This window comes from Poeciliopsis prolifica, unplaced genomic scaffold (genome assembly GCF_027474105.1).
Source record: "Poeciliopsis prolifica strain line A6 unplaced genomic scaffold, Auburn_PproV2 SCAFFOLD036, whole genome shotgun sequence".
Classification (NCBI taxonomy): Eukaryota; Metazoa; Chordata; class Actinopteri; order Cyprinodontiformes; family Poeciliidae; genus Poeciliopsis; species Poeciliopsis prolifica.
In genome coordinates, this window is record NW_026562411.1 from 2,389,632 (window position 1) to 2,407,736 (window position 18,105).

The 18,105-nt window shown below is 39.9% G+C and overlaps 1 protein-coding gene across 5 annotated transcripts in view; it reads left to right on the top strand.

Annotated features, from left to right (window-relative positions):
- slc39a10 (solute carrier family 39 member 10) overlaps window positions 1–18,105 on the top strand; it is a 121,029-nt gene that overhangs the window by 94,539 nt on the left and 8,385 nt on the right. For 2 of the 5 annotated variants that reach the window (XM_055052963.1, XM_055052965.1), the window contains exons 2-4: window positions 11,244–12,248; window positions 12,984–13,161; window positions 17,302–17,477. In XM_055052963.1, the coding sequence (XP_054908938.1) occupies window positions 11,244–12,248; window positions 12,984–13,161; window positions 17,302–17,477 (1,359 nt within the window). Of the gene's footprint in view, window positions 1–5,406; window positions 5,430–5,449; window positions 5,475–8,354; window positions 8,442–11,243; window positions 12,249–12,983; window positions 13,162–17,301; window positions 17,478–18,105 lie in introns of those variants that run through there. The other 3 variants (XM_055052967.1, XM_055052966.1, XM_055052964.1) reach the window with 3 other exon arrangements.

Consider the following 18,105-nt stretch of genomic DNA (forward strand, 5'->3'; position numbering starts at 1 on the left):
CTTTAGCATCACTTTTAGTTCCTGTAGATTTATGCTACAGCTCACATTTTTGTTTTTGGTAATTGTTATCACACAGAGAAATTGATGGTGTATTCACACCAGCTCTGTTTAGTCCTCTTCAATCCAACTCTAGAAAGTCTGGTTCAGTCGGGGAGGCGTGAATACGTAATCGAAACAGAAAAGTGAACTCTCACTTATATACAAACCTCGGTTTGGTTCAGTTGAAGTGAACTCTGGTGCAGTTCGAATGTATATGTGAATGCCAAGGGGACCAGATACCGCCCCAAAAGCAAGAAGTGGAAAATAAATGTGCTAGCTTAGCGCTGGAGGGAGGAATGGCTCATGGTCTTTTGCCAAAGACAAAAAGGAAATACGACGCCACTCCATTAAGTTTACATTTTGTGAATAAGGAAGTTGCGGTCAGTGTCTGCTTCAGAGGTTTTTATGTAGTTTCCTTCAGGGGTTCTTGGTTCAGCGCCCCCAGAGGCGAGGAGGGGAACTGGCTGCTCAAAGGCTTTGGTTCATTTGACAAAGTGCAGTGAGAGAGAGAACTGTATTTTCAAAAGTGTTACCCATTTTCTTTTACACGTGCAGTGCAGGCACTTTACCACAAAAGGCATAAACTTTTGCCACATGGCAATCCATTTGATCATGCATTTAAGATAGTTTAAATGAATAGTTTGAACAAAATCTTTAAAGTCAGTATTTAATTAGTAACAAGAAACTTCAAAATAGTTCAACCTACCACAGTTCTTAAGTACCAATAGTTCCCTGCAGAGAAAAACAAATAACACAGCACAAAAAACAGCTGAGTTGAACATTGATGCTGGAAATGCTCACATTCCTAGGTTTGCACAAACATCTGTAGTTTAATGTGTAACTAGAAAACAACAAAAGGTTCGACTGCAGTCCTTAAAGATTGATTGGTCTTCCAAGTGTTCCTCAAGTTTGGAAAACCATGTAGCAAGTTTTTCAGGTGTATTTTGAGAACTTGTGTTTTGTTGGAAAGTTTGTTTCCATCCAATTCCAGAACAATTTTCTGCACAACCTCAAAAGTATACTTGAGTTCCTGAGGGTAGTTTAGTACATAGATAAGACCCAGCAGCATCACCACTGCAATAGATACATTGCCAAAGTTGTTCATCATTTCCACCCCCTCTAGGACAATCCCAGCGTCCACATGGGCATCGCCAGGCTCTGCACCCTCTGGTCCAATAACCAACATTCCCAACACAGTTTGGCCATTTATGCACCTTGATCAACACCCTGTGGGGTTTTGGGGGAGAGAGATTTCACATCTCATGAAATAATAATTAATGTTAAAATTGTTTGACTGACTCATGGTAAAATACTTTCCAACAACTAAGGACCTGTCTGTGCTTATTGTTTTTCAAATTAAGTAGATGCACGCCAGAAATCTCCCTACTTCTCTTGAAAAAATTCTTGACGTTTTCCCAGGTGCAAAACAGTTATGTCACGTGATCTTCCGTCATCACGCGTGATCTCTGGGTCTCGCGTGATCTCCAGATCTCGCTAGACCCTCATCTGCGGGAGATCAGTCTGACTCGATTGTTATCTCAGTTTGAATACATTTTATCATTGCTAGTTAGTTGAATTTTATGTTTATCTGACATAATTTTGTCACGTTTTAGTTTGAAACATGAAATTATGATGCCAAAACAGGGAAACAAAACAAGTCCAGTCCTCAAGACTCCTGCAACTAACCTGACCCGGGTCTGCTGGGAGTAAGGATGCAGGACTGAATCTAAGCATCCTTGTGTTAAAAGTACATGATATTCTTTCGTTAATGTAATAACCCCCGAAGTTCACTTTTTTGAGTGTAAGGATTGAAATGAATATTTATATTGATCTGAATCTGTTAATTGGTTCTGAAGATTTTAGAACAGGTATTGGGAGACTTTACTAGCAAAATTGTAATTATTTCATTCAAATATCTTAACATTTTTCATGTTAACAAAAAACTGTTGACCATTTTGTGTGGAAAAAAGCAACAAAAAACCATCCAGATTTGCCGACCTGACCCCAGATCAGAGGGCAGTTTCTCTTCTGGACTCTAGAAAACAACATTAAAGTTCTCCTTTCACTGAATTTATTTAGTTTTCCTCTAGTTATACAGACCACTAAAAGCATTTCGGTCACATTCACCTCGAACTGCAGATATTATTATGACCGCCTTGGCAGGAATCTCCGCAGCCGTAAACTTTACAAGGGCAGACTGCTCTCTATTAATAAAATATACACACCAATAATTCATTTAAATTCTGTGCTCTCACCTCATGCTAAAGCAAAGAAAAACATCTTCACATCTGTGTTGAGATAAAGTGAAAACAAGATTTGGTGAACAAATTTAATCTAAAAATAGCATTGCAAAATAGATTAGCATTTTGCAATGTTTTTTAGATTGAATTGCAGTTTGTTTTCTGACATTCAATTAGTATTACAATAATTAAAGAGGAGGACAGAAAACTTAAGGCTGGGATCCTCATGTAGGAAGAAGGTGAATAATTATCAACCAAAATAAACATTCCTGCAACAACACAGGAGAAAAAAATAGTACATCTGAATATCAAAGCCTTTACAGCCAGAAAAAGTCAGTTCAGACATTTTCCAGGAAAACAACATGGACATTTCTGATTTCCAAAAGCTACAAATTTTTAAGAAAAACTTGAGATTAATTACTTGAAAAAAATTTAAAACTTTTGACCTGAGAAACTCAGAAATACAAGTTTTCTGAGATTAATCAAAAAACTTCTGAGTATTTTGGCAGAAATTTACTGGCCCTGCTAAACTGTTAAACAGCAAACAGAAGAATAGTCGGGATTGTTTCCTTTGACTGGAGAAATTCTTATAAATCCCAATAGAAATTGATATTTTGATGTATTAAAACAAATAGTTTTGTCACAGGAGGAAACGGTTTGAAGTGCTTTTACATGAAATGACCGTAAAGTGTTAATCCTCATCATTAGACAGCATTTACTGCCTCAGCTATAAACACCTGCAGGACTGAACGAAGCAGCGATTTCTCTGTAAAGCAGGAAAATACTTCAGGTTAAAGACATAAATCTTAACAAGTACGACGCTGTGACTGGGACTGCTGGAAGCGCTGGGAACCAGCAAACACAGATGGGACCCCATGAGTTCATCTGTTGCATCTGTTCGCTCCTGTTTGCTTTAGCTCCACATTTGGCTCACGGTAAGATGATTAAGAACAGATATGTGGGTATTGAACAGCTTCCCAGATGGTTTTATGGTGTTTTTGTTTATTGATTGCAGCAAAATGATCAGATATTGGAGAATTGATCAGAATTGAGCCAGGACTGGTATGAGATGATAATGATCTTCAGTGAAAATATAATTTTTGTCATACATTTAAGCAGAAAAGTAGCACATTTCTACTTCTGCTTATTTTGTCTTTAGCATTTATTTATTTATTGTTTCTTGATTTTCATACACAAATTTGATCAAAAAACAAAATTCTTGATTACCTGATGCAGTGTTGAAGTAGTGATATTTTCATCGGAGGGATAGGTGGCACTCTTAGTTTTCACATCCTGACAGTCTATTTGTTTTCTAGGTTTTCTCATTCACAGAGCAAGAAGTGAATGCAGCTTTCAGCCAGCTGACTGGCAGTGAGTAGTTGCAGATGAAGGAGAGTGTCCAGTTTCAGAAAGCTAAAGTAGTGTGAAGTTTTTTTTAAACCAGAGCTTTTAAAAACCTGATTAACCAATCGAACTATAGATGATTTAATGGCTTTGGGTCCTTGTTTGACCAGAACTCTCCTCTGTTTCCCGAAAATCAGAGATTATGATCCCCCATATTAACAAAAAATACTCAAATTGTCACTGTGTTTGAAAAGGAAAAGAAAGCTTTGATAAATTAAAGATACTATTGTCTGAGTATCGAGTTAAAACCTGTATCTTAATGAGTCAAACCCAGTTTAAAATCAGTGTTGGAGACAGCAGCTGGTTCCTAATGAGCTCATCGCTAACAGAGCTGTTTGGTGTGTTTGTTGTTCTGCTGCTAATGGTCCCAAACTGCTCTCCATGTAACACCATCCCACACTGATGCTGCTTATGAGACAGTCATTTATGCACTACACAGTGAGGCAATGGGATATTTATATCTGCAAGGCTTTATGGGGTAATACTCCAAATGGTCAGGTCAAAGCCACTGATTCAGTTTTAGATGGCTGCCTGCAGCAGAAGCAGCTTCAGGTGAGTTAACCTGTTTCATTTAGAGCTAAAGTTGAGATCACTGCAGCAGCCATGTTCTGGTTTTATTTAGAAACAATATTTATATTCTGATGTCTGGAAGATACACAAACATCAGATAATGAATGTTTGTTCTGGTCTTTAGTGGGCATTTGTGTCTGCATTGAAGTTGGCAGAAATCACATTCGGAGTCCCACAAGACCTCTTATTGGGCCCACTTCTATTTACTTACCCCTATTAGTTCAGATTGTAACGCATGATGAGGTAAGCTGCCATAGTTATGCAGATGATAATTACAATGTCACCTGGTGACAATGTTAATGTGTGGAGGTGTCATTACTTTCTTCAGCTGAACAGAAGCAGATTTAAGTAATTATTTTTAGATGTAAAGAGGAACAATCAAGAGTAGGGTGATGATTGATTTATTTATCACATTGACTCTTGCAACAGTCTCTCTACAGACTGGAGAATAGACTTTAAAATACTTTTGTTAGTTTTATAAATCACTGAACGGCTTAGCAGTAAAATACATTAAAGATCTGCTGTTGCTGTATCAACCGTCCAGACCTCTCAGATCTTCTGGTTCTGGTCTGGATCAGAACCAAACTGGAGAAGCAGCATTCAGCTGCAAAGCAGCCGAAACACTGAAGTCCTTTAGAGTTTGATTATTAATCCCAGTTAGAAATCAATAATTTCGGACTGTCGTCAAACTTTTCTTTATTAACCTCTACAATGTCCTTTTTGTTTTCATCAGCACTTTGAATTGAGTTGATGCTGAAATATGCTGCTATACAACTAAACTTGCTTTAAACCCAAGGGACGAACCAATGTTTTGTTGACTTTTTGTACTAAGAGCTAAAGTTTGATCTTCACACCCATCCATATATTTCAGTAAACTCTGTTTTACTATTCCTAATTTTTTAAGCTCAATTTACTCTGATGGTAAGAGGTGTGGAAAGAAAACCAGTTGAAAATGGTCTCCAGGAAAGTCTGAATAAGTTGGTTGAAACGTTCCCACATTGTTAACATTTGGGTAAAACAATAATGCGCAGTAAGCGCTGAAACTGCTTGAGTCTGATGAGTCTGGTCAGGTGGTTTCAGCTCAGCCCGCCTCCCTCTGCAGATGAGTTCACCCTGTTAGTCTGCCCTGATCGCTCACTCAGGTTTAGCTTCACTTCTTCTTTTTCCTGATTAGAGGTAAGCATCACAGTCGCTCTTGCGTCTACGTCGGATCTGCTCAAGGTAACTCTTCTGGTGATCGTGTCCTGTTGTGTGCTGTCATGGATGTGTTTCCAGGCCACAGAGCATCAGCCCTGCAGCTGGGACTTCACACAGCCGTCTAACAACATGTCACATCACAGATCTCTGTCTGTCGGCTGAGAACCTTTAGAGTCAAAGCAGGAACCTGGACCTGGTGTGGCATCTGATGTCATATGGAAGTCTAAGGATTGGTACTTGAATAAAAGCCAGAGGAATTTCTTAGTCTTCAATAGATAGATGCGTCCTGTTCGTTGTAGTTGCGATATACCAGTTGGACCTCTGTGTCTCACCTGGCTGTCCACAGATCTTTGGTACCAAGTCAAAGAAATGGATGTCAACACATTATGTGCTAACATTTGTGTAATTGAGATCTCTCCTGTGGCATTAGGGCTTGTCTTGACCAGATCATGACAAAAAGAAAACCTTCAGCAGTATTGGCCCATGTATAGCTGGAATCTGTGAATGCTTGAGACTCCATCTAAAAACTGTCTATTCTGACAGTTCAAACATCAAATATAACTTAATAACTATTAGTACGCACAATGGAAACCGTCTTAGCACGATCACTGAAGCTGACAGCCAATCAGTGGCAAGAAAAATGAAGGCTGCTTCTGAATTGGCTGCTTTGCGAATGCCAGCCAGTAGCATTTCTCCTACCTTTGTGTCTTGGTGTTCCAGCTTCAGAAGGTGTAATTTCTACCAGCGACTTGCAAATATTTTTGGGGTTTCACTGCAAAATCGGGATACAGATGGTTGACATGATGTGATTGATTGTTTGCTGCCACAGGCCTGCTCAAAGGTCCGACATTTTGTTTTATAGTCAGTATTTTGTTTGTGGGACATTTCTGTCAGGCAAAAATCTGAGTCTGTCAAGCTGCAGCTAACTCATTGCTAACATCATTGTGTTAGCTAACTAGATAGCTTTGTCTTTCATGGTGAGTGGAAATTTATCGCTAATTGGATGGACGAAGTTTGTACATCTCAGTCTTACATCTGAGTTATTTTTTTTTAGTTTTTTAACATTTAAGACAAAAACATGGCTGCTGATGAAGTGCCCTAACCTTCCTACCGCTGAGCTTAGCTCATATTAACTTGCATCTCTTTCAGTCACTCTGTTTTTGTTGAAAACAGATTCAAGCAGCTCAGTAGTTGTTGGAGATCCACTAATTGCTGTTCTGAGCAGACAAAGTGATGGACCACCACTGACTCTGTGTTTCGCAGTTGCTACTCCGCCCAACCTTCAATCGTCTGTGGATAATCACATGCAGCAACATCATGTCTGTTCAGAGATGTAATTTTCCAACTTGTTGTGATTATCGTTGAACTCGAGTCAGGCGACTCCTGCTTGTTGCTCTCCTGAACTTCGTCTTTCGTCAGCAGATTGGAGTCTTAGCAGATTTCTAGACCATCTGTTAGGAGTTGGGTCCATGTGGCGGCCGGCATCTGCCCTCCCTTTGGCCTTTTCTAAGAAAAAACACTCCTCTGACACTTTTCTCAGATGCAAACTGTTGTCTGTCCCTTCCACCATGCAGGCGTCGGGTTTATGTGGAAAACAAACTCCAACTTTAATTCTTACTGATAGAAACTGAGAAGGTCTCGGATAGTTTCGTCTGTTTATTCCAACTTATATTGTTGATTTATCTGGAAACACCCAATTATTTTATTGACATCAGATTTGTACTTCATTTTTAATAGAATCAAAATACAGAAGGTTTTACTGTGTTTGGATTTTGATGAGACAGCTTAATTATTTTAAAAATTTTAACGTCCAAAGGCTAAAAAGTAACTAATATCAGCCAATGTGCAACAGACTATTGGGGCCTTATGGGAAAAAACAAATTAAAAAATATAACGAGCTTAAAGCCAATGTTTGAAGAATAAAGTCTAAAGAAAATGTGAATAAAATGATCACATTATGATTTTGTTTTGTGTGTGTTTGCGTGCGTAGCTCCCTGCACTCAGCCGCCTGCTGCGGAGATGGGAGGGATGTTTTCACCGTGTGAGAATCATATGAAGCAGCTTAGAGGTCGGAGCCGTTGTTTTCCCAGCCTCCTTCTCATGTCGAATACCAGAAACAATGCTGAAAAAAACTTTGCTCTAACAAAATGAGCAGAATTTGAACTTTATTAGTGTGGCAATTAATTTGGTAAGTTTAACAGCAGCTGTTTAAAGAGGGTTTCTAGACTGAAATTATGTTTTTACCTTTTACTGCTGTCATCCATGTTATTCAGTAAGTAAAAAGTAGCAAGTCCAAGAAATTACTCAAGTAAGAGTAAAAAAGTATTTGGTAAAATGTCTCCTTAAGTACTGATCAAATTATCAATCATTTGGTATTTAAAAATTACCTAATCAGACAGACCAATAACAACTAATATAGTAATATATTGTTAATTTTGAGACCAATAAATTTGAGTTTTTTATGTTTAAAATAGGAAAAAAATTAAACAACCAAAGAAAGCAATAAATTAAACAGAAATAAACCTGGAATCATAAGAAAAAAAACTGATTGGTCTCATTTTAATTAATTGATCTTTATAGAAAGTCTTTTGTGGTTTCCAGCCTGATTACAGGAGTATTGTCTTAATCGCCCCTCAGTGTCGTTGTGTTGAGTGTATCCCTTAACTTCCATCTCAATCAGCATAAAGCGAGTTAAAACGCTGCAAAACTCCTGCAAAACAATATTTTATTCAAGCCAGTTGAGCTCAGCATGAATAAAGATTTTCTTGTTCATTAAATACCAAACTCCACAACAAAGAGTCGTGTCAGGAAGTGGCTGCAGGCTGCTGCTAGGAGGGTGTGTTCTTAAAAATAGGCCCTGGCTGGGTTCAAAGGTCAGTGCTGGCTGGTCTATAAACACAGAGCAGTCTGCAGCGGTGAAGAAGCGCCTGTGTTCCTGCAGCTGAGGTCTGTTGTTGGTCGGAGTGAGTTTCACTCATTCCTGGGGTTCAGGTAGGTCCATCCCATCTCATTGTCACCAGAATTAGGTTGGTTTTAATAACTAAAATGTTTATTTGTAAATATTTGCAACAGATCAAATCTTTTGAAGCAGGTTATGTGAGAATAATTATTAGAAATTGTCTGATTTGGTGTGAAAATTGTTCTAAAGAAGTCAAACTGTAGAGAGGAAGGAAGTCATTGATGATGTGATCAGCTCTGATTTAATCAGGTCAACGATCAGTCAACAGGGCGGACGATTCCCATGTTGATGGGAATGAAACGCTGGTTTCCATCTCATGTTTAATCACCGGCTGATGTCAGCTGTTCTGCTGCACTGAGTGAATTTTACGCAACACCAGAAAGTTTTCACACCACATATTTACACCAAAGACTTTTATTAGACAAGTTTGAGCAAACATGTGGAAACACTTTAGGACATGAAAAATTATTCAAAAATGTATGGAAAGTATGTAAATATTCACAATAACAAACTTTGCTGGATGATAAATTGTCCCAGAAACAATATTGTTGTTCTGAGAATATTATAAAGTTATTTAAAATAGTGTAAGCCCACACTCTTAAAGATCAATAAACTTGTATAAATCAATCTGGAGGACAAATTCAGTTTCCAAAACAACAGAAACAACAAAAAAATTATCATTTAGTCTCTTAAAATGAAATTATCCTTCAAGAAAAGGCCAACGCAGCAAACTCAGCACTTTTATTGTGCAGTTTTTGGTAGAAAGAGGAAAACAATAAATCAGGCGAATGGAAATGTTTCAACTCGATTTAATTTATTTTGCAATTAATGTTTTCGCTTATTGCGACAAACACAACCACAGCTCTGGAGTAGCCAGTTTTTCTCGTTTATCAGGCAAAAGTTAAACTCACTCAAACGTCCTCACTGCGTTCTGTAACTTCAGACGGTTGAGGCTACCGCTAACTTATTGCTAACATACCTTTTCTAGCTAGCTAGCTTTTTTCCACTGTCATGGTTAAGTGGAAATTTCTCAGCAGTTGGATGGATGAAGTTCATGTTTTTCTGTGGAGATGCAGGGCTTAGAAAGTTTATGTCAACATGTTTCTAAGGCAGAAACGCAGATGGCCGCTGGTGCCGATCCTCCCTGCTCCCAGACTTTGTTGCAAGTTGTAGTCGTTACCTTGTGTTTGGTTTCTGTGTTTGTCCAGATTCAGATTTACTTTTTGATTTGTGAGAAATTGATTCTGCTAAATGTTGATGGTCTAGTTGGTGTTGAAACTTGACTGTGAGATGAGGATGAAACGTCTTCCTCTTTGTTTTTAACTGAAGCAGGAGAACTCCGTGATAAACTCAGTTAACAAGCTGGCTGTGTGTGTGTGTGTGTGTGTGTGTGTGTGTGTGCGCGCGCCTCACCTCTTCTTCATCTGACCTCCCTTTATTTCCCTCTCCAGGCCACCCACGGGCCTCAGCAGAGACCTTATGAGGATCATTTGACTGGAATCATATTGCTGCTTCAGGCTTTTTAAAGTGGGAGAAAACGAGCAATTTGTTTCTCCGTCCTCTGTGGAGTTTGTTGGGCTGCTGAACGTTGGATCTGTTATTCCAACATGAGAGGTGAAGCAGCTTTGAAAGTACTGTTTGTCTACAAGCTTGTTATCTTAATTCTCCTGCTGGATCCATGAAATTTTGCTTTGGAGACTCGCCATCCTGCAGTGCGTCGGTGGTTAAGTGCTCCACTGGATCAGTGTGTCACTGCATTAGCGTGTCAGTGTTTCAGCGAGTCACTTTGTCAGGGAGGCGGTTTATCACTAAGATAGCGTGTCAGCGATTCGTTGAGTAGCTACATCAGTGAGTAATAGTTTGGTGAGTCAGCTGTGTTTGCTCTGCTTTAATCCAACTCCAGTTCTAGTCCGGTGTGAACCCGAAATCGGACCAAACAAGTGAACTCTGGTCCGCCTGTAAACCCTGGGATATGTTTGGTTGAACTGCTGCAGTTTGAATGAGTATGTGAAAAGCAGAAACTGTGACAGCATGTTGGAGCCTTTGTACATAGAAAAATTAAGCATGAGTAGAAAATTTCTGCCAAAAAATTCTGACATTTTCCAGAAATTTTTTTTGATTAATTTTAGAAATTTGAATTTGAATAAATTTGAAATTTCAAATTTATTCAAATTCAAATTTATTCCCTAACACGTTATTCAAATATCAAAATATTTGCTCGGATAAATACAAAAATTTGTAAGCTCAGACATTTTCTAGAAAAAGCTTTGAAATTTGGAGTTTACTTTAAAAGTTTAACATTTTTTACTTTGAAACATTTTTTTAACTTTTAAAACATTTCTCCTTTTTTTTCTTGAAAATTTCTCAGATTAATATAAACAAATTAAGTTTTCTGGTGGGAGTTTTTTCCTCCATGTACGGCGGTGCTAATGCTCCGTTGTAGAAAGCGGACTATGACTCAAGGCATTCTGGGTAAAAACAACCAAAACAGATGCTCAGTCGAGCGCTAGCTCCAGAAGCGGCTCGTGATTTATTTACCAAAGACGATTGCTAAAATCTTACTAATTCATTTTTGATTACATTTTGTAATGAAGGAAGTTGTCTTCAGAACCCTCAGTGGTTCCTGGTGCAGCGCCCCCACAGGTGAGGAGGGGAACTGAGTGTACCAGACGATCAGGTGTGATCCAGTGCAGTGACTCATTGGATCAGTTTTCAGGGATCCAGTGGGTCTGTAGCCCAGTGAGACATCATCGTGTCTGTCCCTGCATTAGCATTTCAGTGACTTAATTTCAGTTTTGCCACTGTAGTTATTAAGTGCTCTGCTTTTGTTGCAGGGGACCAATAACGAGGACACAATGCGAGTGCACGTACACACCAAATTCTGCTTCCTGTGCATTCTCACCTTCATCTTCCATCACTGCAACCATTGCCACGCGGACGGACATGACCACCCAACTGTCGGACATCAGCACATCGACCGGCAGATCTCTGAGGCGCCGTATGTCCGAGCCACCGCCGAGCCCGACGCTCCAGAAGGGGGACCTCTAGAGGAAGAGCAGCGTTTCTACATCCAGCAGCTGTTCAGGCGCTACGGACAGAAAGACCGCTTGGACTTCCAGGGCTTCCAGAGTCTCCTGATGAGTCTGGGTTTAGGGGAAGTGAAGTTGGTAGGTGTGGATCATGAGGATCTGGGTCATGACCATGTAGCCCACCTTGACCTGCTGGACGTTCAGGAAGGGCTTCACTCACACTCATCGTCTGGCGACGGCCACAATCATGACCACCACAACCACAATCATGATCATCACAGTCATGATCACCACAGTCACGACCATCATGACCATCATGACCACAGTCACGACCATCATGACCACAAGCCCCGTCAGCCACAAACAGAGCAGGTTCCAACACGATGCAGCCACACCACTGCTTCCAGTCTGCCGACTGGTGAGCCGAGTGGGAACCAGGAACAGACTGATCATGATAGGCATGATGAGGACCACCCACACCAGCAAACAGAAGCACAGACTAGCCGCAAACATCTGACCTCTGTGCATCATGGCCACAGAAACCATAGCCATGACCGACACAATCACACCGATGGACAACTGGAGCCGCCAGTCGGTCCCACGCAAAATCCGCCCAGGAGGACCAGGAGGCCGGGAAAGGTCAGAGGCCAGCGGAGGCCCAACAAGTTACCGACACCTGAAACACCCCAGTCTGTCAGTCATGACCACGCTCATAAAAACAAGAGAGAGGCTCCAGGTGCGGCTGCTGTGGCTCCAGATTCACCAGTGCTTACAGAACATCCAGGTGGAATGACGCACCAGCATGAGGAGGTAGGACCTCACCCTGATTGATTAATTGATCACTAACTATTCAGAAACATGCTCCTGTTTTTGTCTTTCTACTCCCTAAGACGTTAACTGATATGATTCTGGTCTTTAGAGCTGAAACAATTAATCAGACTAATCATAAGTAATCGTGATTGGTCGATTATTAGAATAATCAAATTAAATCACTGAAATTCTTGATTGATCGTGACCAGTCACGATTAATCAAATAAATTGTAATGAACTTATTGAAATAATCAACTTTTTTAGTTAATTGTTAACTGGATTATTTAATCGATGACTAAAATTAGTTTATCATTTCAGTAATTGATTAATCATGATTGACCATGATTAGTTGGATTGATCATGATTAATTAATTATTCAAATAATCATCAACTCATTTAGTAATTGATTAATTGTTAACTGGAATATGAATTGATTTTTCATTAGTTGGTCACTTAAATTCTGTATATTATTATCTTTTCTTTCATGATGCATTTCCTGACCAGTGATGTCACTCACTGTTACCAAATCATTTTAATGGTATAAAATTCATTATTATAGCATCTATGCTTTTCAGTTATGAATAAAACTACATCTAGTATTTCTATTAAGGGTATTTCGGAAGATAAACAATGAACAAATCAAATTCTGTTGAAAATAACCTTATTAATTGATTTAGTTAGATTACTAAAGTAGTCGTTAGTTTTCTTACTTTTTGACTCTTTCCACTCGCCCAGTGTTTGAACCTGACTCAACTCCTCACCTACTACGGCCTGCATCCCGACTCGGTCATCTCCCCCAGCGAGTTCACCTTCCTGTGCCCCGCCCTGCTCTACCAGATCGACAGCCGCGTCTGCATCCGCCATTACCATCAGATGGAGGTGGAGCAGGAAGCCCTGGAGCCCATCAGTTCTGGTAAGCAGCCGAACATCGATCCGGCCCTGGTGGAGGCAACAACAGGAGAGCAATAAAGGAGCTCTGATTAATGCTGATCGATGGTCCGGTGAGCAAAAACAATAATCAGGTATAAATTTAAACTTGAAAAAGTCAGAAGAAATTAAAGCTTTATTGGTGATTTAGGCCTGAACTCACGTTTAAAGAAAATTTATTATGAAAAATTCACATTTTGTTCTTCCATTTGGATCTGCTGCTTCTGAAAACAGCCCAGCAAAATACTTGTGCTATCCCAACGACTACGTTCATGCTACCGTCCTCTAAAATGCTGCCGTGCAAGTGTTACTTTTTGACAGCAACTATTAGCTATATAAAAATAAACACTAATAACACCATTTCGGCTTGCTGTAAAGCCATAGCGTATTTACTCTCCTTCGCTACAATGCTAACATTTTCTAACCTGCGAGACATGTCATCATTTTCTGAAGTGCTAAATGTTAGTTGGTGTCGTTAGCAATAGATCATTATTATCTATGCTAATGTTAGGTAGCATTTGCTACTATGCTAGCATTTGCTGGAAAACCTCTACTAATTGCATAGCAACTTATTGTGTTTAACACTGGAGCTTATTTATGTCCTTAGCGACAAAGCTAATGTTCTCTAACCTGCTAAACTATGCTACTATTAGCTTATGTTCTAAAATTAGCTACATTTAGCATGTTAGCATTCCTTGGCATTGAATACTCTAATAAAATTCACCTGTTTGCTCATGTTAAAGGTCCAGTGCTTGTAGTTTCACCGCTTGCTCCTTTTTTAAAAGGTTTAGCTTTAATGGCAGATTCTGTGTTTGCATTGTGGCAGAAGGAGCAGCTGTAAGGAAAGTGACCTTGTGGTGACTTTCTCTGGGGCTTCCTTTATTAGCCTTTAAAACAGGACAGCACAGCGTTGCACAGTTAACGAGTAACAAGTTCCAGAAATAAAACCATAAACATTTTATACCGATAAGACCAGAACCAGTAATCGCTTAGCGTGATTAAGCAATATATTAAGAACGTCCGCAGCCTGCAGTGGCGTTAAATTAAAATGTTTCCCTGTATTGTCCTGGAAGTTGTGAAGTCGTCACTGTAAACATTGAGCAGCTTGGTGAGTGGAGGGTCATAAAATGTCCCGCTCAGCCTAATTTAATAAGAATTAGTGCTTAAAAAGTCTGCATCCTCCATTTCAGATGCGATGATTTGAACTTTAAAGATGTTTCTTTTTCTTCCCGGACGGAATAAAGTTCAATTATTAAACATGGAAGAACCTGCATCACATGAGCCCCACGCTGCTGCTCACAATAGTCATAAAAATGGAAATGATGACTGTAAAACAAGTCAAAAGGGCAGCGATGGCTCCTCATTAGAGGGAAACTAGAGGCGCTAGACATCAGGAAGCGCTGCGGCGCTGCCTCTCATCTACCCCCTGCTGGCCTTCATGGGGAGCTTCCCCCCCGCCGCCGCCGCCGCTCACACCCTCTCTTCGCTGAGCCAATTAGGACGCCGTCGGCCATTTCTCTGTGTAATTCCTTTGTTGCTACGCCGCAGCGCCACACCTGCATTAAGGTAACGAGCTGCGTGAGGGAGCGGCGGCGGCGCACCGCCCGGCTGATGTACAGCCGCCGCTCAGGGCGGCGAAGCTCCAACAGCGACAAATGGGAACGCAGTGAGCTGTGAAACCGTTTCCCTGTTCGGCGCGAGAAAACAGGAAAACATGAGAGAGAAAGTTATCTGTGATGTTTGTCCTCCATAACGATCCGCCTGCATGATATTTACATCCTGAAAACTGCAGCTCAGACTGACAACATTATCTCTCTTTTCTTTTCTTCCTCTGTCTTTATTTCTTTGTGTTTTGTTTCTTCCTACTTTTTTATTTTATATCTTTTTTTCTTTAGCTTATTGTTTTCTTGCATCTTTTCCTTTTGATTTTTTCCCTTTTTCTCTGTGTTTTGTTCTTTTTCTCTGTTTTCTTTTTCTTGTATTTTTTCTATATTTTAGCTTTATTTTTTCTGTCATTTTTCCTCCTTTCTTTGTTTTCTCTTTCTCTCTTCCTGCCACCAGGCTCTGAGATGAATGTTAAATGTTCACAGCTGGAGTTTTTAAAGAGACAGAGACACAATTTCAAGGCTAAATTACAAGGTCTTTTTTTAAAAGTCTTATTTGATATTTATAGAGTTTTTATAACAACTGAAGTTAACATGGTTACTTTATTTTGCTGTCCCTTTGGAAACTTGTGGAAATTGATCAAAATTACCCAAAGTATGAAAAATACTACTATAAGAAAACTAAACTGAGACTAAACAGTATTTAACTACCCAACAAAATGTCTGCAGTTAAACAGACTAATTGTTTTCTGATGCAGACGGAGCTGCAGCCTGAGAAACGTGTTTCGGTTGAAGCCGATTTTAAACTCCTGCGCCGGTTTTTACGACGCTGCGTCTGGAGTTACGGCCGCGGCGCTCCGTCGGGTTCATGAGCTTCAGCTGTGAGCTGCTCACCGCAGGAAAGATCAGCGTGATGGGAATCAAACGTCAGACCCAGTGTGAACCAGTGAAACAGCTGCAGTAACTGGTTTAAGTGGTTTCACTGGTTTCACCGGTTTCACTGGCGTCACTGGTTTAACTGGTTTCACTGGTTTAACTGGTTTGGCTGGTTTCACTGGTTTAACTGGTTTATCTGGTTTAACTGGTTCCACTGGTTTCACTGGTTTAACTGGTTTCACTGGTTTAACTGGTTCCAGTGGTTTCACTGGTTTCACTGGTTTCACTGGTTTAACTGGTTTAGCTGGTTTAACTGGTTCCAGTGGTTTCACTGGTTTCACTGGTTTCACTGGTTTAGCTGGTTTAACTGGTTCCAGTGGTTTGACTGGTTTCACTGGTTTAGCTGGTTTAACTGGTTTCACTGGTTTCACTGGTTTAGCTGGTTTAGCTGGTTTCACTGGTTTCACTGGTTTAGCTGGTTTCACTGGTTTCACTGGTTTAGCTGGTTTGACTGGTTCCAGTGGTTTCACTGGTTTAGCTGGTTTAACTGGTTCCACTGGTTTCACTGGTTTAACTGGTTTCACTGGTTTAACTGGTTCCAGTGGTTTCACTGGTTTCACTGGTTTCACTGGTTCCAGTGGTTTCACTGGTTTCACTGGTTTTACTGGTTTCACTGGTTTAGCTGGTTTAGCTGGTTTCACTGGTTTCACTGGTTTCACTGGTTCCACTGGTTTCACTGGTTTAACTGGTTTCACTGGTTTAACTGGTTCCAGTGGTTTTACTGGTTTAACTGGTTTCACTGGTTTCACTGGTTTAACTGGTTTAGCTGGTTTCACTGGTTTCACTGGTTTAGCTGGTTTCACTGGTTTCACTGGTTCCAGTTAAGCCCAGTTCCTCGGCTGAACGTGAGCGTTGCTATGGCAACCAGCACAGTTCAATTTCATCCGACATTAAACTTGTGACCGTCTCCTAGGAGACGACCACAAGTGTTTTCACCCATGACTCGGTCGGCATGGCAACGGCCGACAGGCACTTTAAATCATATTCTGTCGTTTTTTCTCCATTTCTTTTGTTCTTCTTTATTGTTTTCTTTCTTGTTTGTTTCTTTCTATCTTTTTGCTTCTCTCTCTTTCTGTATGTCTGTTGCGTCTTTGTTTCTGCCACTGCAGTGGCTCCCCCCAGAGGGGGGGTAGAGGGGACCGTTGCCCCAATCAGAAAATTCAGTTCATACTTAGTCATATTCAATCAAAACATAAATGTAGAACCCAATAAATTATATGTAATAAATTAATTACATATATTTTTTTTCACGTCCAAAACTAAGGAGCCAGAACCTTCGTTTCTGTTGCTCTTAGACCCAAAATACCTGCCTAAAGCTTGTCAATTTTCAAAACCTTCTTCTATCTGATAAATGAGTTTTACTGGAGCACATATTACGGTTTATCTGCTGTTGGTAGAGTTACATCTGATGATTTAATGGCCTAAATAACAGTGAAAACAATAAATATATCTGTTGTTGAGTCTATGTGTGTATGTATCTGATAATTTAGCAGCAAAAAGTGTTTTCTGAGTTGAAAATGTTGCTTTTTTGTTGATGTATTGAAAATATCTGGATGTTTACAGCCAGTCTTCTCTGATTGGTGCAGTGTGGGTGTGGATCTGGGGCTTCGTCTCCATCACCATCATCAGCCTGCTGTCCCTCCTGGGGGTCGTTCTCGTCCCCATCCTCAAGCAGTCCTGCTTCAAGTTCCTGCTCACCTTCCTGGTGGCGCTAGCGGTGGGAACGCTCAGCGGAGACGCTCTCCTTCATCTGCTGCCTCACGTGAGTTCAGCCCGACCCGAAAACTCACAACATCCGGCTGGAATGAAAACCTTCTGGGTCAGAAAGACTGGATCCAAACTGCAGCTGAATGAATGGAAAAGGCTCAGAGCTTTTCGCTAATCTGCTAATAATTTTTGATTTAGCGCTTTTACCAGTTAACAGTTAGCAAAATGCTACTCTTTTAGCATTCTGCTAAGAGCCTAGCAATTATTTAGCAATAGCTGAATAATAGCTAATGCTAAATATTAGTTAGTTAGGGTTAGTAACCTTGTGATTACAACTTTTATTCTCATAATTCTATTTTAAAATGCATAAGAATGAATTAAAACCTATAATTCAGATTTATTTTCATAATTATGACTAAAATTTTAATTAAGACGTTTACATTTTTAATTTAAAACTTGTAGTTATCACTTTAATTGTTATGATTATCACTGAAAAGCTCATAATTATGACTTTCTTCTGCATTTTTTCAAACTTTTCTGTTTGAAATGACCTTTACTGTTATTGTGACCTTGTAATTCTTCATATTGTGAATTATGCATAGAAAACATTGGTACCATTTGGACCAAACTCCAGAACAACCTGCATGATGTTTAAAGGTTTATTTTCTGGAACTTTTCCAGTC